The sequence below is a fragment of the Conger conger genome, chromosome 2 (genome assembly GCF_963514075.1).
Source record: "Conger conger chromosome 2, fConCon1.1, whole genome shotgun sequence".
Classification (NCBI taxonomy): domain Eukaryota; kingdom Metazoa; phylum Chordata; class Actinopteri; order Anguilliformes; family Congridae; genus Conger; species Conger conger.
In genome coordinates this window covers 3275284-3299394 of record NC_083761.1, presented here as the reverse complement: position 1 = coordinate 3299394, position 24111 = coordinate 3275284, and the positions used below count along the sequence as shown (strand labels likewise).

The 24111-nt window shown below is 47.2% G+C and overlaps 1 protein-coding gene across 2 annotated transcripts in view; it reads right to left on the bottom strand.

The window, feature by feature from the left end:
- aplf (aprataxin and PNKP like factor) overlaps nt 1–24111 on the bottom strand; it is a 41113-nt gene that overhangs the window by 6110 nt on the left and 10892 nt on the right. The window contains exons 3-9 of one of the 2 annotated variants that reach the window (XM_061231327.1): nt 18336–18496; nt 14896–15112; nt 14208–14322; nt 8395–8606; nt 6302–6612; nt 3247–3305; nt 3052–3186 (exon numbers count right to left, since the gene is read on the bottom strand). In XM_061231327.1, the coding sequence (XP_061087311.1) occupies nt 3052–3186; nt 3247–3305; nt 6302–6612; nt 8395–8606; nt 14208–14322; nt 14896–15112; nt 18336–18496 (1210 nt within the window). The remainder of the gene's footprint in view (nt 1–3051; nt 3187–3246; nt 3306–6301; nt 6613–8394; nt 8607–14207; nt 14323–14895; nt 15113–18335; nt 18497–24111) is intronic. The other variant, XM_061231328.1, reaches the window with a different exon arrangement.

The following is a 24111-nucleotide window of genomic DNA, read 5'->3' as shown; positions in this document are numbered from 1 at the left end:
CACTGAAGAGGCTTTATCACGAGGCGAGGGTGAGTCATGTTTGACCCGGTGGACACGAGGCGAATGCGTAATATGAACACAGCAGGAGGTCTGAAGACTTGCTGCCCATCAAACACCCAGGCGGCCATTTTGCATGTAGGCAGCTGGAAGCCCGCCGTTTCTGTGAACCGAGAGGGAGACACTCCCATCAGTCAGAGAACTGATCTTAGTGCTTCTTATCAGCTGAAATGTTGCCATCACTCTCCTGCCAGTGAATGGGAGCCTTTTCACAAACCTCTGACTCTGTGACGCAGTCAGCAGTCCCATCTCTGCTAAAGTCCACCCTTAGATCAGTAATTGCACTCACTGGCTCCGCCCCCTACACCATTTTGAAAAATGCTTTCTGCTGGGGTGGGAGGAGTTGGTGTGTCCATCTCATTTGCATAACAAGCTCTATATGCAAATTAATTAATGGCGCGTAGCTCTGCTTGTCGTATGAGACACAGGATCAAACTAGACGTTCCGGGTCAAATATGAATCGAGATGCAGCAATTGCGGGGCCAATTTCTCACCTCAAATGTTTTCAGAAACATGCATTAGTGGACTGCTTGTGTGGCATCTGAGAAAGTTTATGAGCAGGCCGAAACCAAAGGCCGCAGTGCATCTAACCAATCAGGTTTTTTTCTGCCAAATCATATTATTTCATCCATCCATCCATCCATTATCTGAACCCGCTTATCCCGATCAGGGTCGCAGGGGGGCTGGAGCCTATCCCAGCATACATTGGGCGAAAGGCAGGAATACACCCAGGACAGGTCGCCAGTCCATCGCAGGGCACACGTACCATTCACCTCACACACTCATGCCTACGGGCAATTTAGACTCTCCAATCGGCCTAACCTGCATGTCTTTGGACTGTGGGAGGAAACCGGAGTACCCGGGGGAAACCCACGCAGACACAGGGAGAACATGCAAACTCCGCACAGAGAGGCCCCGGCCGACGGGGATTCGAACCCAGGACCTCCTTGCTGTGAGGCGGCAGTGCTACCCACTGCACCATCCGTGCCGCCCATATTATTTCAGAAATGCTGAAATAAATGCAAGGATTCAAACGTTTCAAATTGAAATTATAAAGTGGGCATACAAATTACATTTACAGCTGAAAAGAAAATAGACATGAATAGACATGAGTGTAATTATACACGATCAGAATGTTCTTCGCTGAGCATTCTAATGCTGATGTCACAATCACTACTGGTGATTGAATGCGACGGGGTTCTAGAACGCTGAGTTAGTTAAGAAAAAAAACAACAACACACACATTCCAAAAAAAACCTACTCTACAAAGGGTTAATACGACATGTTTTCTGCTGTAGAAAACTGCCCACAGAACGGGCGCGGGGAAGGAAACCTCCTGTCACTTCCCCGGAATTAGACGACAGCGACTCCGAGAGCACGAAGCGGACGTGTTATAAGCGAAAATAAAAGAAGAGATGAAATGTGTCACCCTTAACGTCCCGCCCTGTCCTGTAAGAGAGCGGGGGACTTGTGAAAACGGCGCTATGTTAAGGACCACAGGAGCGCTGTTAATAGAGGGAAGGGGAAGGTCGCTGACAGGGTGATGGCCGTACGCGCTGAGGAATGACACGCTAAGTGGAGGCTGTTAGTGTGGAGACGGAGCCGGGAAAGAGGAGTGTTCCTTGAAGAACGTGTTCGGAGTTTCTGGCACGTTCTCTCCACGGCGCGTTAAAGGCGGGACGGTGAACAGCAGCGCCGGCCGGTCCCTGTACGCCCGGCACACTGTAAAAACCCATTCATTACGGGGGAGGCCAGCGCTCTCTCAGCTCCATTCTGAGCGTGTTGTTCTCGCCGAAACGGGGTCCAGGCGCTGACGTAAGGCGCCGTCCGTCTGAGGGGAGAGGAGGCCGGCGAACGAAGGGGAAAGAAGAACATTTAAATTCACGCGATACGTCCACGCGACGCGGTTAGTGGCGGTTACACCCCTCTGCCATCGCTCCATCCGCAAACACACTGCAGAAAAAGAGCCTGAACAAGTGTCTTTAGTCTTGTACTGAGACATAAAACCTTTTTTTATGCCTTTTATGTAGAAACACTAACTCGTTTTCAGTGAATGTTTGCTCGACAAGTGAAATCGACACACCCCCATTGGCAAGTCTTGAATCAGGTGAAACTCATCTCATTGGCGATATTTGTTTGTTGTTTTTTTAGGCCACAGGCTGAGTGCTGAGTGCTGACGCTGGGCACAGTCGTGACGGTGGGCACAGTCGTGACGGAGGGCACAGTCGTGACGGTGGGCACAGTCGTGACGGTGGGCACAGTCGTGGCGGTGGGCACAGTCGTGACGGAGGGCACAGTCGTGACGGCACCGCAGTGTCACAGCGTGACCTCGATTGAGACACGGGCGCTGCTTCTACACGACAGCTCTCCAGACAGGGCCATTCGTCGAGCAACAACAGCTTCAGCCAATGATCCGAGACGACAGACGATGATTTCGTCACTCATTTGTCTCCGCTAACCAAAAAAACACTTCCTACAGAATTCTATGAAGAATTAATAGAATATCCTCCTAAGACCGGGCGTACACATGCGTGGACTCCACATTTTGGGCTGTACAACCATAATACTTCATTCTTAAGACCATTTTTCTCAAAAACTACATCATGTCAAAAGATCATGCTTAGTTTTTATACTCATCAGGTCCCGATAGGCCCAAATAGCAAAGAGAAATTAAAAATGCATACCAAAAAAAGAGTGCGGGTCTTAGGAGGTTAAAAATAAAAGAGTAAAATATGTGTTGTTTGTTGTTTTTGTTGCAGTGCCCTGTTCCTCAGGAGCAGGGCCCCACCCACACTGCCGCCCCGGGGGCAGATAAAGGGCTGCGTCGTGCCCAGGCCTCATCACAGAACGCATGACATCACCGAGGCCCGGGCGGGGGGGGCTTCTGACGGCCTCACACCGCCGGGTTCCCGCCCACCGGGTACACCGGGGCATGTTGCCTGGCAACCCGACTGCGGTAGCCTAGCAACGGCGGGCAGGGCCGGGAGGGCCTACCTATAGCAGGCGGTTCCGTAAGGACACTCCGGCCGCTCGTCGTCTTCCTCCCCCTCCTCCTCCTCGTCATCCTCGCCCTCCGCGTAGTCGCTGTTGCCAGGGTGACTGCACTCCTGGAAGTGCACCGGGTTCTTCCTGAAAAAAAATAATAATAAAAACGGACATTAAATGACACCGCCTGCACTTCAGACTCACCGTAAAGGGTTTGGATGAAGAGAGGAAATCTCTGTTTATTCGCAGCGCGGGTGACCCTTCTGTGAGGGGGGAAGCACAAAGCTCGTTTCATGAGCTCCTCATGACTCTCGATCAGACTCCAAAACAGACGATACGACAGAAATAACAATCGCAATGCCGTGAGAGGAGAAATGACGCAGTTCGTGCACGGGGCCCGGCGATAAATACCTTATTACATCAAACGGACCCGGGATTAAACATTCTGTTCCCCTGATATACGAGTCGGTTTACAGTTCGCTTTTAAAAGTTCAGCCAGCGAGTCAGCCGCTCCAAGTAACGGGGTAATCGGATAACTCTGCTTTTCATTTGCGGACCGGACAGCCAAACGTAAACCGAGCGAGGCAGAGGAGATGAAGACCTCTTTGGAACAAGTCCTGGAGTGGCCTTGAGCGGGCCCAGCCAAAGCCCGGACTTAAACCCCCAAAGACAGACCTGCGGAGAGCCCCGAAGCCGGCAGCTCACCGACGCTTCCAATCCAATCTGGCCCAGCTTGAGAGGATCTTTCCTGGAGGAGCGGGATCAACTGCCCAAATCCAGGTGAGCGCGGCGTGTAGGGACTTACTCAAGACGACTCGAACCTGTCATCGCTGCCAAAGGGGCTCGTGCAAAGTACGCATGCTCTGTTCCTCAGCTCTGTTCCCCAGCTCTGCTTAAAGCCTGTTTAAAGCTTTGCTTTTCTGCCGGTCAGACGCTGGGTTCCCCGCGGGGTTCCCGGCTGGGTTCCCTGTGACTGCAGCTCACAGTTAGAACACTCTACCTGTCCGTGGGTGTCTTGCTCAGGGACACTTCGACACAGCCCGGGCGGGGGATCAAACCGGCAGCCCTCTTACTGCCTGAGCCAATGAGACAACTGCTCTTACTGCCTGAGCCAATGAGATGACTGCTCTTACTGCCTGAGCCAATGAGACGACTGCTCTTACTGCCTGAGCCAATGAGACGACTGCTCTTACTGCCTGAGCCAATGAGACGACTGCTCTTACTGCCTGAGCCAATGAGACGACTGCTCTTACTGCCTGAGCCAATGAGACGACTGCTCTTACTGCCTGAGCCAATGAGACGACTACTCTTACTGCCTGAGCCAATGAGACGACTGCTCTTACTGCCTGAGCCATGTCGCCCCCATGATGTGTACAAACTACTTCACAGGCAGCTTTTCTTTAATGTACTGTTATCAAATCTGTCTGTATCTACGTTACTGAGCTAGCTAGTTTGCAAAACTTGTCGTGATTAGTTAAATAGTTCTGCAAGCTGCCTTCCAGGCTCCACTGAGGGAAGGAAAGCATCTTGGACAACTAATTAGTGAGGTGTTCAGTACAGTGATGACATTACATTTTACATTATTGCCATTTGGCAGACGCTCTCATCCAGAGCGACGCAGACAAGCCTCCCCTGGAGCAATGCAGGGTTAAGGGCCTTGCTCAAGGGCCCAACGGCTGTGCGGATCTTATTGTGGCTACACCAGGGATTGAACCACCGACCTTGTGTATCCCAGTTATTTACCTTAGCCACTACGCTACAGGCCGCCCTGCAGGTGAATAACTGGTTAGGTTGGAGTGAGAACCAGCGTACTCTCGGGCCCCCGAGGCACACGATTGGGGGGCCCCGTCCTAGACAGCTCCCGTTCGTCCTCTCGGGTCCGTTTTCTGAAACGACTCAAAACTCAACCTTGCGCCATACCCAGCAGCTGGGAGCACTCCGCTCTATCTGACCGGGATCAAAACAATTATCACAAAATATTCTAATCATCTAGACGCCAGTGAAATTCCTGCACATTATTAAAAAATAAATAAAAATAAAAAAGATTTCATTTGACATTATGACCGCGCGTTTCCACTCCACAACACGCAAAGTTTTGTCGTAAATTCACAGGGGAACGGGGGGCGGGGGTGGGGGGGGGGGAGTACTTTCAAATTCCAGGAACGTGATTATCCTGATTAATCAGGAAATGTGCTGCAGATCCTCAACGTCTCAACAAGAGGCTGTTGACAATGTGCGTATGCTAATACGTGCACACTTCCACAGCTTCCGCATTCTCACATCTGAAGACAGAACACGCTCGGGAATAAAGCCAAAGAATCATAAGCATGAAAACACAGGAGTGTGTGGAAAAATGTGTACTTCCTGATTCCGTCTAATCAAATATCCCACTTATTCCTGGTCAGGGGGGTAGGGGCCTATCCCAGCATGCTCTGGGTGAGAGGCAGTGCTATCCACTGCACCACCGCCCCGCCACTCAGTCTTTCCTGATTGATCAGGAAAAGTTTCAAAAGTTAAGGCACACATTAAGCACAGACTTTATTTTGGTAAGCCCACTGTTTGGTCTGTCTCTGACTGTTTTTCTTCTTCTTATTTCTCAGCCTCATAATGACTTCCTAGACTGTCACGATCACACCTCTGCGCCTCATGGTGACAAACGCCAATAACAGACACCAAAGGCAATCAAAAGCCTAGAATCAAGACCAGATACTGAAAGCTTTCTCATGCCTGCACTAAGGAAGAGATTAAATGCACCTGATTAATCAGAGGCGGCTTTACTTTGGCCTCCTAAAATGGACTATGTATAAAGATATGTACAATGTATAATACTCTAACAATGTAATACTAGTTCTTCCCTTTATAAATAAATCACTGGTAGGCAACGAATCGGCTAGCTGGCAGTGTTAGACCTGTGTTGTGTCCGATTGTATTAATAAGGTGTTGGTGGCATACTACATTACATTACACTATTGGCATTTGGCAGACGCTCTTATCCAGAGTTGATTAGACTAATACCTCCGCCAGAGCAAAGCAGGGTTAAGGGCCTTGCTCAAGGGCCCAACGGCTGTGCGGATCTTATTGTGGCTACACCGGGATTAGGACCACCGACCTTGCGTGTCCCGGTCATTTACCTGAACCCACTACGCTACAGGCCGCCCCGTAGCATGGCATAGTACTAAATGTTCATTGTAAACTGATTAACAGTAACAGTTCACAGGTCACCGCAAACGTTCGCCGTCGTGAGCGCACGCCTCCGTACCTGTAGCAGGTCTTCCCGTAGGGGCAGGGGGCCCGGGGCGGGGCCCTGGTTTTGGGCCGGGAGGGGCCCGCCCCGCCTGCCGCCGCCTCTCCTCCTGCCGCGCTGCCCACGTCCTGTCCCGCTCCCGCCCGCTGGTTCTGCCTCCCTCCTGCCCCTCCTCCGCCCGTCTCCCCCGCTCCTCTCCTCCTCAGCGCGGGTCTGCCTTCAGGGGCGGGCCCGGCGTTCCTCCGCCCCTCCCCCGTTCCCGAAGGCTCCTCCGATTGGCCGACGCCGGCCCCCCCGGGCGGGCGGGTCTCCGCTCCTGACGCGGCCTGTCGAAAAAAAAATCATTTTAACCTTTTAAATGTAGACGTCTAAATGTCTGAATTTATCGAAAGTGCTGTACAATTGATGCTTCTCATTCATACACACACTCACACACCGACGGCGATCGGCTGCCTTGCAAGGCACCAACCAGCCCGTCAGGAGCATTTTGGGGTTAAGTGCTCAGGGGCACTTCGACACGCCCAGGGCAGAAATCGAAACCTGCAACCCGATGACTGCCCGACAGCCGCTCTTACCTCCTGAGCCAGCGTTGCCCTTTAAAGTGTGAGATCGCAATTATATTACTAAATAAGACAAAAATATTGCCAATGAGGTAAGACGGTTTGAAATTATTTCAAGCTTTGCCAATGGAATGAGAAGATTCCACTTGTCACATTAACATAAAACAAGCTAATATGTCTTAAGTCTTATTAGAAAAACACTTGTGGAGACAGACCCTCGTTTACAGTCAGGAACACAAAAGAAAACTTGCTCTTCAACGGCTTAAAACCCAGCCCGTTTGGCTTTGCCTCAGCTCACACGCAGGACAAAACAAACACGAACACTCTCGCAAACGGCCTTTAAATTAAGCCTTCCTGCGCAGAATGGCCCGATATCTCCCACTGCTATCCAGTCGATGCAGCTGGTTGCGAGTAATTAGCCTGCTTAGCTAATCTTTGTTCACACAGCATCTGGCCAGTACGTAGAGAAGTTCAAGGCTCACTCAGGGGCTTTTGCTAATTTCCCAACCTGCCACCTAATCATTCCCCCCACTTTAATTGACAAAAAATAATTCTCGCCCTCTCCCAACAGCTGGTGTGCGGTGAGCGTTCTGGCACAAAATGGCTGCCGTTGCATCACCCAGTTGGGTGCTACACTGTGGTGGTCGGGGTGAGTTTTCGCCCTCATCGCTACAAGGCGATTTTAGAAACAGCTCAATGGGTTTAGTCTTGGCCCTCTGCACTTTGCTCCACAAAGCCCTTACAATACAATCCATTTGGGATAAAGATCTGTCCACTAGTAATGATGAAATTCTTTGGGATATAATTTGGAGCAATCTTTCCGATCTTGTGGACCGAAAAATCCGGACCATCAGCTAATACACAACAATTTTCTTCATGGAACACGCATAACACCTAGAAAACATGGGATAGCTGAACAGGGAATACTTTATTTAACAGTTTTTTTTTTTTTTGGTTCCCCATTATTCTGTTAGAAAATTTTGGTTGAATAAAAAAAACATTTGACCCCAAAAGAAAAAGCTGGTGATAAAAGAGCTATGCAAACAAAATTAATTATTATTAATGATTATAGAAGTGGTTCCTTCAGCATCTCAGCATCATACCGTGGACCACAGGTGGGCAACGAGGGCCGTATCGGATTCTGGGTTTCATGCCAACGTCTGGCATTAATGACTTAATTGGCTCGAACATTTACGCCATTTGACATTTTAGCTACATTTCTTGATGAATGCATTAATGACAGTCAAAGACTGTTCTTGTTTCCCTGTACGATACGGTTTTACTGCGATCGGATCTGAGTGAATTAGTGTTGAAGTGTCCTTGACCAAGACACCTAACCCCAAAATGCTCCTGACGGGCTGGTGCCTTGCATGACAGCCAATCACCGTTGGTGTGTGAGTGTGTGTGAATGGGTGAATAAGAAGTGTCAATTGTACAGCGCTTTGGATAAAGGCGCTATATAAATAAATGCCAGCCAGCCAGCCAGAGTAATTGGTGGAAAAAAAAACCTAGCATACACACCAGCCCCCCAGGACTGGGATTGCCCACCCGTTCCATGGATGATGATTGGACCACCTCTTCCTCCTCTTCCTCTTCCTCCTCCTCACTCCTCAGCCTCCTGACCCTCCTCTTTGGAGCCGGCTCTTCCTCCTCCTCCTCCTCTTCCTCAGAGGAGACCGGTCTGTTCCTGGCCTTCTGAGGGCGGGGCTTCGTGGCCGCTGGGGGCGGGGCCTTCCCCCCACGCCCTCTCTTCCTGTCAGCTGTTGTGAGACAGAGCACGCTCAGTTCAGCCCTGTCCACAAAACCACACCCCCAGGTACCCCGCTCCAATCCCAGAGGCACTGCAAACAAATAAAAAATAAGTCAATCTCTCAACAATATTTCGGTCTCATATTTAGACTTACAAACTTATTTCTCTTACTTTTTTGGTGAATAAGACAAAAAAACTGCCAATGAGGTGATACAGTTTGACTCATTTCATATATATTCTAACTGAGACAAAAACAAAAGTTTTACAGTAAACTAGCCGGCTGATTTCAACAGCCAAGATCCCTTGCAGGAGTATGCGCCAACTGTCTTTAAAAGTTATAAACGCAATAAGGAGCTTGCGACTGTATTGCACTACGGCACTGAAATCATTTTGGATAGCTTTGTTTTAGCTCAGCTGAATGAATGGAGTTTGCTCGTAAAATGGCTCAGTGAGTTTGACTGAACCCAGGCACAGGCCTGTATTAACAGTCGGTTTTTTGCGATTCGATTAGTCACCGGCGCGGCGTTTGTGGCGGTGGCGCGGGTGAATTTAACGTCGTCCTCAGCGGGGTAGCGTTCATCACCGCGTGAGCGCAGCGCTGCCTCACTCCCGTCAGGAGTCACCTTGATCTGTGCATCTCACCGTTTCATTAGAAACCCCACCCCATTTCACACTCCCGCAACCCCCAATCGCTCAACTCCGCTACCCCACATACACTCAGAGAGCACTCCATTAGGCATTCGTTACTTATATTATAGTTATTTTTTACACTTCTTAAGTCTTCTGCTGCTGTGGCCTATCCACTTAAGAGTTATGGTGTGTTGTGTGTTCAGAGATGCTCCTCTGCACACCACTGTTGTAATGTGTGGTTATTTGGGTTACTGTCACCTTCCTGTCAGCTTTGACCAGTTTGGCCCTTCTCTGCAAACTCAAGAGACTTGTGAGTGAAAACCCCACAGAGATACTCAAACCTGCCACCAACAATCATTCCACGGTCAAAGTTACTTAGATCAAATTTTCCCCCATTCTGATGGTTGATGAACTGAAGTTCCTGACCCGTATCTACATGATTGTATGCACTGCACTGCTGCCCCACGATGGCAACCTGTCCAGGGTGTATTCCTGCCTTTCGCCCAATGTATGCTGGGATAGGCTCCAGCCCCCCTGCGACCCTGTACAGGATAAGCGGGTTCAGATAATGGATGAATGAATGAGTAATTCTCGTTATTTAAAGACTAGAAGCATCCTCACGCTCACCCATAAATGGTAAGGCCTGGTGATATAATGCCTGCAGTAAAATGTATTTATTGTTTTTATTTATGTACTTATTTGTAGCACACAACACAGGTCTTGGCAGGGATATATTCAACTGTCGGTATGGCAGTAAACACAAAATGTCTTAAAAGAATAATAATTTGACCTTTACATATTGAATTCCCAATTTTGTGGTATTTGCACAACACCTCCAGAAACAATCAGCAGCCTACAGTCAATAAAAAACTTTTTTTTTTAAACCGCATGAAGTCGGAAACCATTTCTCCCAGGGAAATCACTGAAAACAATCTAAAAAAGGAAAATGTAACTCTGCCTCTCTCTAAAATGTAACTCCATTATAGTGATTGAAATTTCAAAACATGACATCAGCACCGATTTCAGCGCTGAGTAAAAACAGACTCATAACATCTCTATTACGCGACGCGCTATAACATCTCTATTATTAGAGGGAGGAGAAGAAGAATATGATTATTCTGCCATCGTTACTAAAACCGATGTTTGTAGGTTACTTTAGTCCCTTTATTTGAAACAAGATTTCAAAATGTCTGCCGTAAAAAAAATCATAAAAACCCACAAAAAACGACCATCTCGGAATGTGTGGGGGCAGTCAGAGGAGGGCTGTGGAAAATAGATGCAATACGCTGACCCATTTAAACCCAATTAAAGTAACTGGCAGGACAATCGCAATTTCACAGAGGGCTCTCCCCCGGGTGCGCTCTTCGCCGTTCTTTCCGGGATGTGTCATTTCTTTAGGAACACGCTAGTCACCGTGACAACAAACACAGGAGTGGAGATCACGCGTGTGCGACGCGTGAGCCCCCCGGGACCACCGCGCGCTTCGCCCCGTCCTTCCACACGCCCGACGCAACCGATCAGCCCGCCAAGGCTTAATCGCCGGCTTAATGGACATGGCACCGACGGTGCGGGGCCAGTCGTAACCCCAGGGCTGCTCGTGAGAAAGGGCACTGCTCCGTCCTCCGCGGGGGGCCGAGAGCAGAATTACAGGACAATTACCTTATTGCAACCTTTAATTTCACAACCGTGAAATATGGAGGCGAGAACTGATTCGTTTCCAATAGCAACAGGAATTCCGAGAGGAAGGAATTTGCGTGAAGTCTCTGAACGGGGAAGGGAAATAAGACCTCTTGAACATTTGACCTTTGACCTTTCAAGTGAAGGACCATACCAGTCCCTGCAAGGAAGAAGATTTCTTTAAAAAACATGGCCACCATCCAGCCTACAAATTAATATCATTCATTTGAATTATAGGTGTTTCAGCAGACACAGTTTGTTTTCATTAATAATAGTAAATACATAAATAAGCTAATTCTGCCATTGGGCCTCATGGAAGAACTACTCATACAAACAGATAAGTTCTTAACTCGCTGCTACAAATGATTTAAGAGCATTCACTAATTTTCTAGTATTTAGAATATTTTCTTACGCAAAACCAATACGTTCGTTCTTCTCTTTAGTCCAATTGGCCGTCTACCGGATAGATCCCACCTCCAGTACCGTAAATACTGGTTTATAATCTCCATAATAGAACAGTTTCCTGAAGTTAGGGGCGTTCGTCGAATCTAACGTGGCACACTCGTTCAGAAAAAGGTAAGACACATTGTGAATGTGATGTGAATGTGAAAATGTTCTTGCATCGGCCCAATGTAGGCAGTGCCTAAGCCCAACGTGGGCAGTGCTGAACCCGTCCTGGCAAAGCGAAGCGTGTGGATAACACGCAGCATGGGGTATGCAGCACGCTAAATCAGCGTGCGCGTACACGCATGTCTTTCTGATTAACCACAGCCTCAGGGCCAAAAAACAACGGGGAAAAGCATTCAAACAAATAATACAGAATATTATGTGTCCCCATCCTTATAATTGAATGACTTGTTTATCATTAAATAATAAAACTAAAGCGTATGCTCTGGAGAATGAGTGTTCCTGAATCTATGGGCACCTCTGGATCCTTATCGCGTCGCCCACAGCACCGAGGCAGGAGAGCTACACATCCAGCACATCTCTAAACGAGAAAAACCACAACACTGACCCAACACACTACAACACTGACCCAACACACTACAACACTGACCCAACACACTACAACACTGACCTAACACACTACAACACTGACCCAACACCCTGCTCCTCGAGGCAGTGAGAGATACTGAAAATGTAAACAACACTGACCACGTATGGGTCTGCGGTAGCGTCCATATGCACCGCACGTGTGTGCAAACACACACACACACACACACACACACACACACACACACACACACACATACACCTACACACACTCTCTCACTCTCACACACACACACACACACACACACACACGAACATACACAGACACAGACACACACACACACTCTCACACACACACTCTCTCTCACACACACACACACACACACATATATATAGACACACACTCTCACACACACACACACACACACACTCTCACACACACACACACACATACACACACACACACACACACACAGACACACACACACACAGACACAGACACACACACACACAGACACACACAGACACACACAGACACACACAGACACACACACAAACACTCACACTCACACTCAAACACACACAAACACACACACACACTCTCTCACACACACACACACACACACACACACAGACAGACACACACACACACACACACTCACACACACACTCACACACACACTCACACACACACTCACACACACACACCACACTCACACACACACACACACACACACACACACACACACACACACACACACACACACATACACCTACACACACTCTCTCACTCTCACACACACACACACACACACACACACACGAACATACACAGACACAGACACACACACACACTCTCACACACACACTCTCTCTCACACACACACACACACACACATATATATAGACACACACTCTCACACACACACACACACACACACTCTCACACACACACACACACATACACACACACACACACACACACAGACACACACACACACAGACACAGACACACACACACACAGACACACACAGACACACACAGACACACACAGACACACACACAAACACTCACACTCACACTCAAACACACACAAACACACACACACACTCTCTCACACACACACACACACACACACACACACAGACAGACACACACACACACACACACTCACACACACACTCACACACACACTCACACACACACTCACACACACACACCACACTCACACACACACACACACACACACACACACACACACACACACACACACACACACTCACGGCCTCTCCGTATAGCGGTTTCCTCTCACGCACATGACAGCGTGTCAGGGACAGGTCCCGCACAGGACCGAGCCGCAGCGTGTGTGCGCGGGGGAGAGCCGCCGCTGCGTTCCGCTCCAGCAGACGTGTGGAAGCAGCCTCCCGTCTCCAGCGCAGGCTCCGGGGGTTTCAGCGCCGGCCCAAAGTCACGCTCTCCTATCGGCCGGACGCATCCCGCAGATGAGGAGCGAGAGCCGGGCCAAGGCACGCGACCAGGCGGAGAGGAGACGCCGCCCCGTTTCTCTCGCCGAGGGAATTACAATCGAGTGAACCCGACGTCCGCCGCGCCGAGACGCTGCCCCACACGCACGGTGTGATCGATGGCGCTGTGCGGACCGGGCCGGACGCAGGGCCAGACACACGCCACACTGCCCTCTGTGCCGGACACGACTGCAAAACAACTGCCGAAAAGAGACCGCGTGCGCATCGATCGGGAACAGCGCTTGAGACTCAATGATAATTGCTCAAGTCGAATAACGTGAATAAGGCAGCTTGCATCTGAACCGAGCCCACAGTTAACCCCGGCGAGAGTGAACAACCTGCTGTTGAGAAGGACTGCAGACTATCGGCCCTGCGTGTGTACCTCTACCAGACGGGGAAAGCAGAGAGGGCAACGGTTAGCCTTCAAATAAAGCGTTACCATTACATTACATTATTGGCATTTTGGTAGATGAGTGACTTACATTTGAGGATGGTCTCCTAAGTAGGTCACCATCCTCCCCTGGAGCAATGCAGGGTTAAGGGCCTTGCTCCAGGGCCCAACGGCTGTGCGGATCTTACTGTGGCTACACAGGGGATCGAACCAATCGACCTTGCGTGTCCCAGTCATGTACCTTAACCGCTACGCTACAGGCTACAGGCAGCCGGGAAATAAATTCAGTTACCGAAATAAAACTGAAGGTGAATGTGGGAGAGGTGGGCAGGGACAGCCGTTCGGCCCCAGGGGAGAAGATGCAGGGGGGCATGGGCCGATGGTAGAGGGGGTTACCTGTGGACGTGGAGGGGCTGCTGACCTCCAGGGCTCCCTGCAGCATCCAGGCCGGCAGCACCCTCTTCTTCTGCACCGGCTCTGGGGTTAGCGCTAGCTCCCTCCTCCCCTGCTCCTGGAGGAACAGAAAATAGGACACTCTACATTTCCAAATAAATTAAATATAAAAGTTAAAACGAAATGTTTTCATTATTCATATACAGCATATTCTGAACACATTATTGTCATCTCACCAGACAGAGGCTAACCGCTCACACTCACTGCTAATGGCTACCAGCTAATGCGCACTGCTAACCGCTCACACTCACTGCTAATGGCTACCGGCTAATGCATACTGCTAATGGCTAACGGCTAATGCGCACTGCTAACCACTCACACTCACTGCTAATGGCTAACGGCTAACGCACACTGCTAACTGCTCACACTCACTGCTAATGGGTAACTGCCAACACAAACTGCTAACGGCTAACGCGCACTGCTAACGGCTAACGCGCACTGCTAACTGCTCACACACACTGCTAATGGGTAACTGCTCACACAATCTGCTAACGGCTAACGCGCACTGCTAACCGCCCACACACACTGCTAATGGCTAACGGCTAACGCACACTGCTAACTGCTCACACACACTGCTAATGGGTAACTGCTAACACAAACGGCTAACGCGCACTGCTAACGGCCGACTGACCTGCCCCTTGGTCACAGTGTTCTCTTCCATTTTGCCATCCTGCTCTTTCTCCGGCGGGCGGGCAGCCGTGGACTCGGCCTGGAGGGTCTGGGAGTTGTTTGGGGTGGGCCCACTCTGCCCGTTCAGCTCGGGGGAACGCAGCTGCTCCTCCTTAGCCTTCGCGGGGCCGGGGGCCACGTCTGCAGGGGGCTCATCCTCTTCTAAAACCTGGCTGTTGCTGTGAAGGGGTGACATCAAATGAGCACTTCATAACTTTTCACCTCTCAGTCCAGCTGCTTTTAAAGACCCACGTACATATTCTTTGTGTTTTTGATCATCCTGGAGCTTTCAAATTATGTTCCATACTGAATCCAAGTAAAACCATTGCAATTTTGGAAGAAGCATTCATAGTTTAGTGTTTAACTGCTATTTTTGTAAAACAATTTCCCACGTGACGTGACGTATGGTCTCAGATACTAAAACCAGGAAGGGATAGTTGATACGCGCGGGTCTTTAACCTCTTTAGACCCAGGAGAAAAAGTATTTTAAATATTTTTGACATAATACAAGTGTCTACGGTGACAAAAACATGTTGCAGTAAAAATATTTTCAAAAATATATTTGATTTAATTGTACTTGAATGTTCTTTATTAAGTATCAGGATAAATGCTGTATAGAGCTCAGGGAAGCCCAGATTAAACGTCCTCATTTGAGGACGCAGGGCCCGGAGGTTAATTGTACAGTGTGTTACATGTTGGGTTTGGATCGGGTTATAAATTCAGCCTGAGCAAACTCACAGGCGTGTTATTTCTCCTGCGTTATCTTTTCTGGCCCTGAAACGCTCGCAGTTCTTGCACACTTTTGGATAACCGACAGAAACAAAGAAATGTTAGCATGAAACACGTCAGCTTCAGAGACATTCAGGGTCTCTGAATCAGAACGCAAAGCCGTGTGGCAAAATCTTTGTCTTATTTACCAAAAAAAATTAATTTAAGTGTACATATAAGATTAAAATACCTTTCATAGATTATTTTTGTTGTTTTTTTTTTTTTACAGTGTATGGATGCCCCACGCCAAACCCCAGCAGTTTACGGAATCCCATCCGTGTGATCTCGAGTGTTTTGTTTTGCCGGACTCCACTTCAAACGGGAAAAGCACATCAAAGACGACACGGCGATGAAGAGGACGGCGCTCTCGAACATCACAAATCTCGCCGCGCCCCTTTCGTCGTTCCCGGTCCCGCACACAGAGGCATTGTTGAAGGCCCGCTGCGGGTTCCCACTTCATCCTGCGCGTAATTCTGCCGGCTCGGACCGGGGCGAACGTTTCCCCCCGTTTCTCAATCAAAAAAAAGAGGATCAAACACGTACCACGGGGGCCTCTGAGGCTCCGAGCAAATTCAACCACTTCAAAACTATTTTGTTTCCATCAATTTGAGGGAAAGATCGAGCAGCTGTGCAGCCCTGGTGAATGTCAGTGTTGGCACGGCGCGGAACAAACAGCGCCAAGCTCTAGTGGGGGGGGGGGGGAGGAGGCAGCTTGGGTGAGTTTTATATGCTTAGTTTAAAGATCGCTCTTTCTCCACCCAAGCCGGATTGACATGTGCACGTGGAGCCGACTGATGAACCGCATGCCGGGGACATTGAGAAGCCGCACACGGATACACACTCAGTGAACACTTAATTACGGAGACCAGCTTGTTAATGCAAATATTTAATCAGCCAATCGTGTGGCAGCAACTAAATGCATAAAAGCATGCAGACGTGGTCAAGAGGTTCAGCTTTTTTTCCCAGGCCACATGTCAGAATGGGGAAGACATGTGATCTAAGTGTTGGTGCCAGACAGGGTGGTTTCAGTATCAGAGAAACTGCTGGTCTCCTGAGATTTTGTCTCTAGAGTTTGCATAGAATGATTTTGCGAAAAGTAACCATGCAAATAACCATGCGTTACAAGACAGGTATGCAGAAGAGCATCTCTGAACACACACACAACACGTCAAACTTCTAAGTGAACAGGCTACAGCATGCAGAAGACTTAATAAGTCAAATAAATACCTAATAAAGTGCTCACTGTGTGTATATGAGGCACATGACAGGATCCCGGAAGGTTTGTGCTTCAAACCCTGGGGTAGCCAAGAAGAGATCCGCACAGCTGTTGGCTGTTAAGGCCCTTAACCCCACAATGCTCCAGGGGGGATTGTCCCCTGCTTAGTACTTTGTGTTGCTAGTCATTGTAAACAAGAGGAAACAATGCAGGGCACTGCAAAAGCTTAAAATAAAGTCGATCTGAACTGTCTTATATTAAGACATAAACTTATTTATATAATTGTTTTTTCTAAATGGGACAAGACTATTGTCAATAGTTTTGACTCATTTCAAGATTTGCCAAACGGGGTAAGAAAATTGCACCTCACAACAAGCTAATACTTTCAACTTGACAGAATTCTCATTCTGTCTCAGTACAAGAATAAAACACTTTCTTAAGACGCACGTAAGACTTAAGACAGGGGGATGTGTTGCTTCAGTCTCACACATTGCCCAGGATCTGAAAACTAAATCTGGACTCCAAATCGACTGCGCGGGTCGTCTCTGACTCAATTTCATGCAAGCGGCGTTTCGTTTTCCGTCCTTCACACGAGCACAGATGGTGTAGCTAATAAACAGGTTACGCACGTACATGCAGAGAAAGAAGAGAAAGAAAGAAAGAGAAAAAAAGAAAAACCCACAATGCTTTTTGTTAACATTTAAGGTCGAATCACGGAGAGTGCTTCAGCGAACGCTTTGAGGCTAGCGCTCTCGTTACAAGCGGACGACGCCTCGTGACCTCAGGACTGCCTGCTTATGCGGAAACCCGTCTGCGATACAGCATGTTAAGTCCTCGCAGTTGTCCTGGAAACGGCAGCGGCCTGACTGGGACCCGCAAGGTCGGCGGTTCGATCCCCGGTGTAGCCACAATAAGATCCGCACAGCCGCTGGGCCCTAGAGCAAGGCCCTTAACCCCACATTGCTCCAGGGGAGGATGGTCTCCTGCTTAGGTGACCATCCTCAACCATAGGAGACCATCCTCAATCATCCTCAACTGTAAGTCGCTCTGGATAAGAGCGTCTACCAAAATGCCAATAATGTAATGTAATGGGAAACGCTTTATTTGAAGGCTAACCGTTGCCCTCTCTGCTTTCCCCGTCTGGCAGAGGTACACACGCAGGGCCAATTGTCTGCAGTCCTTCTCAACAGCAGGTTGTTCACTCTTGCCGGGGTTAACTGTGGGCTCGGTTCAGATGTAAGCTGGCTTATTCACGTTATTTGACTTGATCAATTATCATTTAGTCCTGCTTAGTCAAATCAACTGTATGTCGCTCTGGATAAGAGCGTCTGCCAAATGCCAATAATGTAATGTAATGTAATGTAATGTAATGTAAGCAGGTGAGGAGGTTGGGCTGGAGAGGCCAACTGGAGGTGTACCTCTGGGTGCCTTCCACGTTGACGGACACCACCCTGTAGACGTACTTCCCGGGGAGGAGGGAGAAAACATTGCCGGGTCGAAGGTCGTGCCAGCGGCCGTTCTCCAGCGGTTCCGGGGGATCCCCCAGCGACGGTTGGTAAAAGCAGGGGTTCTGATGGGTCTGGAGGGATAGGACAGTAACAGGACAGTGTTGATGTGAAATCCAGCCAAACCGGTCATAAGCTGGTCTAGGTGGGTATGAGCTGGTCAAACCATGTCAAGCTGGGGAGCTGGTCTGAACTGGTCAACCAGGAAAACCACGTCACGATGGGAGTCGGTCTGTTCACCAACTGTTTCAAAACCTAGCTTGGGCTGTTTCTTTTTCAGCAGGGTAAGACAGGAGCTTAAATGAAAATTCCAGGCTAAAACACTGAGACGGCGGAATTGGCAGATTGGCGATGTAAAATGCATACCAGGGCCAATATTCCAGTTTTGTGTCGAATTCAGAGTTCTCTAAACTTGTGGGGATGAGGGTGCCAACTCACCATGAAACCAATCAGCCTATAAACATCAGATATTCTTCTCTTCAGGCAGTATCAGAAATGACCCCCCCCCCCCCCCCCCCGCCCCCCCGGATTTCATTCTCTAGCACATTTTTGCCATTTCTTTCCTAACCTCATAAAAAGACCGCATCGCGTGTGATAAAGCCATCCAGACATCGAGGCCAGCCTGTTCTTCCTCCCCACAGCTGCTGTGAAGGCCTTCCAGAACACAACCACCGCTCTATAGCTGTACGGAGCCAGTCCATCTAACACGCCTCTATAGCTGTAAAGAGCCAGTCCAGCTAACACGCCTCTATAGCTGTACGGAGCCAGACCAGCTAACACGCCTCTATAGCTGTAAAGAGCCAGACCAGCTAACACACCTCTATAGCTGTAAAGGGCCAGACCAGCTAACACACCTCTATAGCTGTACAGAGCCAGACCAGCTAACACACCTCTATAGCTGTAAAGAGCCAGACCAGCTAACACGCCTCTATAGCTGTAAAGAGCCAGACCAGCTAACACGCCTCTATAGCTGTATGGAGCCAGTCCAGCTAACACACCTCTATAGCTGTACGGAGCCAGTCCATCTAACACACCTCTATAGCTGTACGGAGCCAGTCCAGCTAACACACCTCTATAGCAGCACTGAGCCAGACCAGCTAACACGCCTCTTTAGCAGCACCGAGCCACACTGCAAATAATGTGTCTTAACAAGCGCTTTTGTCTTGTAATAAGACTTAGGATTTTGTTTTCTCTCAAGTAGAAGATATTTGCTTGTTTTAAGTTACTGTTTGCTCGACAAGTGAAATTTTCTCAGCCCACTGGCTGATTCTTGTCTAATTTAGCAACAACAACAACAAAATAATTGTAATATTTGAAGTCTAAATATAAGGCTAAGATGCAGTGCAGACCATCTAACATGCCTCTATAGATGACATTATCACTGTAGATTTTGTTGTATTCACTGGTTCGGGTGTTGGAAAAAGAGCCTTCTCACTGTGTTCAATGTTCTCTCCAGCTGCTGTGACAGAATTGATTCTATGATTCGTTTTTTTATTTTTTTTATTTTTTATTTAATCAAAACCCGCTTCACTCAGTGAGTCGGCGAGCAATCTTGCGAGATTTTACAATATTGCATAGACTAATCTACCAGCCACAGGCCACCATGGCATCCATGGATCTGCAGGACAAGATAGAATATAACAAAATGTGCAAAATGAATCTTTGTTTTTTTTTTTTTTTTATCAAAATACCACTTCATGTTTCAATGACTTCAAGAACACTCACCTCAGTGTGAGTGAGCTGATCTTGGGATATAATATAGAGATAAAATATTGCACAGTGTAATCTACCAGCCTCAGGAGTCTACGGTATAATTAGATAAAATATAGAAGGAAAAGCTAAAAGAAATCATTTAAAACATAAGTGAGTGATGTAGACACATGAGTGCATGCATTACCTGTAACAGCATTTAACTTTCTCCATCTGTTCCATCTTGATGCAAAAAAAAAAATTCAAACTGAAATATATAACCTGCTCAACTGAATTATGTCACACAATTTTCATTATCGTTTGATTAGGACCATCCAAACTTTGAATACCTTCATAACGATCACATACTGTATTTTACGGAAGCGAAATCATTTCAAATTGCTGCGATTTCCCTAAAATCTGGAACGCAATCAGCTCATCCTCTTTCAGACAGAGATGCAGATAGATTCCTCTAATTAGGGCAGTGAACTCACCACGAGACTGCGACTTACGAAGGCAAACTTTTCACGAATGGTTTGCAGCAGAAATGAACAACAGAACAAACACAACAGATGGGAACACGGGAATAACTGAAAGACAGGGAGACTGATAAAACGCAGCTCCGATCATCTCCAGACCAGGAATGTCAGGAAGACGCAGACAAATTCCCCGTCTGACTGACAACGGCTTCCAGTGTTTCCGAAAACAGAGGAAAACCGCTGTAACTACGAGCACGACCAAAATCCCAAAAAAATCCGTTACACAATTTTAACCAGAAACAGAGAAACTGAAAAAAACATGTCCGTTTCAATTCCCATGACAGTAAACCGAGAGAGCAAGAACAGCCTGAGCTAAATTTGTGTCAACAGGAAAAATACTTTCGCCCACTCACTCACGTTAACTTACTATTACTCATTTACTTTTATAATAACCTTACTTCAACTTTTAATCTATGAAAATATTGGTGTTGACACACCACCGCAGTTGTTACGGCACATCACGGACACCATCAGAGTAGGCAGAAATTATCCTTAGAGTTGGGCCTGTATATAACTGCGTGGACCAGAACGATCCAATGTAAGCCGGACACACCAAACCGACGGTCGGCCGTCGGACGTCGGTGGCGCCCTGTCAGCCGAGTCTTTCCGGTGTGTCCCGCACGCCGACACTCCGTCGACGTGTTTTAGAGGGCTCCGACGCCGATTCAACATGTTGAATCGGCGTCGGAGCCGTCGGACGTCGGTGAGAGCTCTCTCATCGACTGCTCCGGGGCTCCGACGCCGACCGTCGGTTTGCGTTCTCAATTAGGTGTGGCGCTTCAGCCACGATCAATGGGTGGGCCACAATACTACTTACCAACTTATACCTATGTATGTGGTTGATGTACCCCATGAAAATTGATTGATGTAGAAAAGGCGCTGTGTCATCATATATTTTAAACAGCTCTTAATGGATAAGATGCAAAACTCTGTACCAGGGGAGTGAAATCGTTGTCTTTGTTTTCGCGCTCATCTAACTGAAATATGTTAGCAAGCTTCAGTGCCTTCCTGCCAAACTCGCCTCTCAAAAACATTCCAAAGATTCGGAAAATACTAAAAACTCATCCATTACACAACCAGTCATGCTGTCTCTCATCTCGGGAACAACCTGCGGGACTCACTTACTTCGCGAAATGAGCCAAGGAACACACTTTCGGAGCAGAAATATCGGTATCCGGCTGCTAAAAAAAAAAATGCGTCTCGCTTTTATTCGGGAAGCTTAGTCGCGCTAACTCAGGTACTGTCAAAACATCGTATTGCCTGCTCTGTCCCTGGATCTGGGCTGACCTTTCCGTTTTTGATTTGCAGAAGACTCGGTACATAACCACATTTCACAGGGTTGCAATGAAAATAAATGTACCGTAATATGAAGCGTGCAGACGCCGCACCGGGCACTGCACCAACATTATTATACCTCCAAATCTCTCTTGACAATAAAAGCCAGGCACAACCTCGCTGGCTTCGTGGATTAGGTATGAGTAGAGCCACTCTCAACGACAGGCAGTGCTAAACATATTTACACTGGCTCAGTCATATGAAAGCAGCCTTAACAAACACTACTGACTACTTCAACCAGAGTCATGACTTTGTTAGCAGTGTGTCGCCACAAATAAAACCGGATATGGTACAATTAATTTATTTTGCTTCCATAATGTCACGCACGTCATATAACTTCCACCGCCCGCTTGGCGAGCAGACGTTCCGCTGACAGAAAACTTTCTCCAAAGGGCAAGCGCAAAAAGGGAAAGGTTGCAGTCTGCAGTTTTTCCAACCGAGGAGGCAGCTCATGAATGCTTTTATAGCGCACAGGGGGGTGACCTTGCCACTATCTTTAACACTAATTGGTGTTTGGATTCAGATCCTGAAAGCAGTTCCTCTGAACTGCAAGCACTTAAGGATGTGCAATTAGCGTCTGATTTTAAGACTGTAGAGAAGCACTTTTTTTATTTATCTTTCTTTATTTAATTTTTTTGCATGCAGGGCTTATTTTTTTTATTACGATTTTCATTTTTAAAGTGGTTGGGGGGGGGGGGGGGGGGTAGAACAAAAGAATGGGAATAAAAACATATAGAGAGCAACGACTGACAAAACTACACGTTTTATCCATTTTCCAGAAGGGCATTCAAGCACTTACACAGCCAGTCTTCTTTGACCTTCTGTTGCCGTTACATTTTCTAACACTGTAACAGCAATCGCTCGCTGAACTTTTGCACAGATTGCTGTAATAGTTGTGTCTGAAAAACATACAATCAATGTACTACGCAAAGTACAGTACTGTGCAGAAGTCTTAGGCAACTGTAAAACATTCTGTACAGATAAGATTATTTCCAAAATAATTCAATGAAAGGTTCTAAATAAACGTACTATACATTTTACATTACATTTTAGTCATTTGGCAGAATAGTTAAAAACTGAATAAAATCAATATTTTTTTGTGACCACCCTTCGGCGTTAAAACTGCATCACTTCTCTGAGATAGCCAACGCTGTCCTGAAGTTCTATAAGACAGTCAGCAGGGAGGTTGTTCCAAGCATGTTGGAGAACTCGCCACAGTTCTTCTGCAGACTTTGGTTGGCTCCTTGCTTCTGATCTCAGACAGCCTAGATCAAGTTTTTATGAAAAAAGTAGTCAATTGTTTACAGTAATATGTTACTTTTTAAAATTAAATAGAAAAATGTCTCTGTAAAATGCAATCTTTTGGAAAATGAATATTTTGAAATCTCCAAATGTGTTCTTTTATACTAACACACACACTAAAATAAACATATATATATATATATATATATATATATATATATATATATATATATATATATATATATCAATGTATATAAAGTCTAGGGTGCCTCAGACTTCTGCACAGTACTATATATTACGCAAGTGAAATTCTAATAACCACTCCTCTCCAAATTGCATTAATTTAATGCTCATTTGAGCACAATTGATACCAAAAAAAAAAATGGTATGACCAATTTTCACCCTATGCAGTAGCCAATTAAATAATAAAATAAGATAAAAGTCCTACTCTTGTTAAATTTGATCACATATAGAATCCCTTCACTGGCGTCCTATATGAACAATGATCTACAAACCCTTCAGCAAGCCTGGTAAAATCTACAAAAACATGTTTTTAGGAGAAAAACAACCGATGAACTGACTTGAATTACTACTTTTCTACTTTTCCTGGATAACGCTACCTCATTTCCTTTAATTCCATAGCGTGTTGATACCATCATTTAACACAGTGGGGGCTAGAAGGACATGGTCGATCAGACCACATGTGCACAGCACCTCCAGTGACTCAACGTTAAATATGTGTTTTTCAAAATCAAATGAAAAAAAAAAATGAAAAAAAAAACAAGAATAAAAATGTGTTACAAACAATAACATGGAACAATTAATTTGTGTGAAGTGTTCTTTTTACCAGCGCCGTCTTCTCCCCGGGAGACGTGAGCTATGCC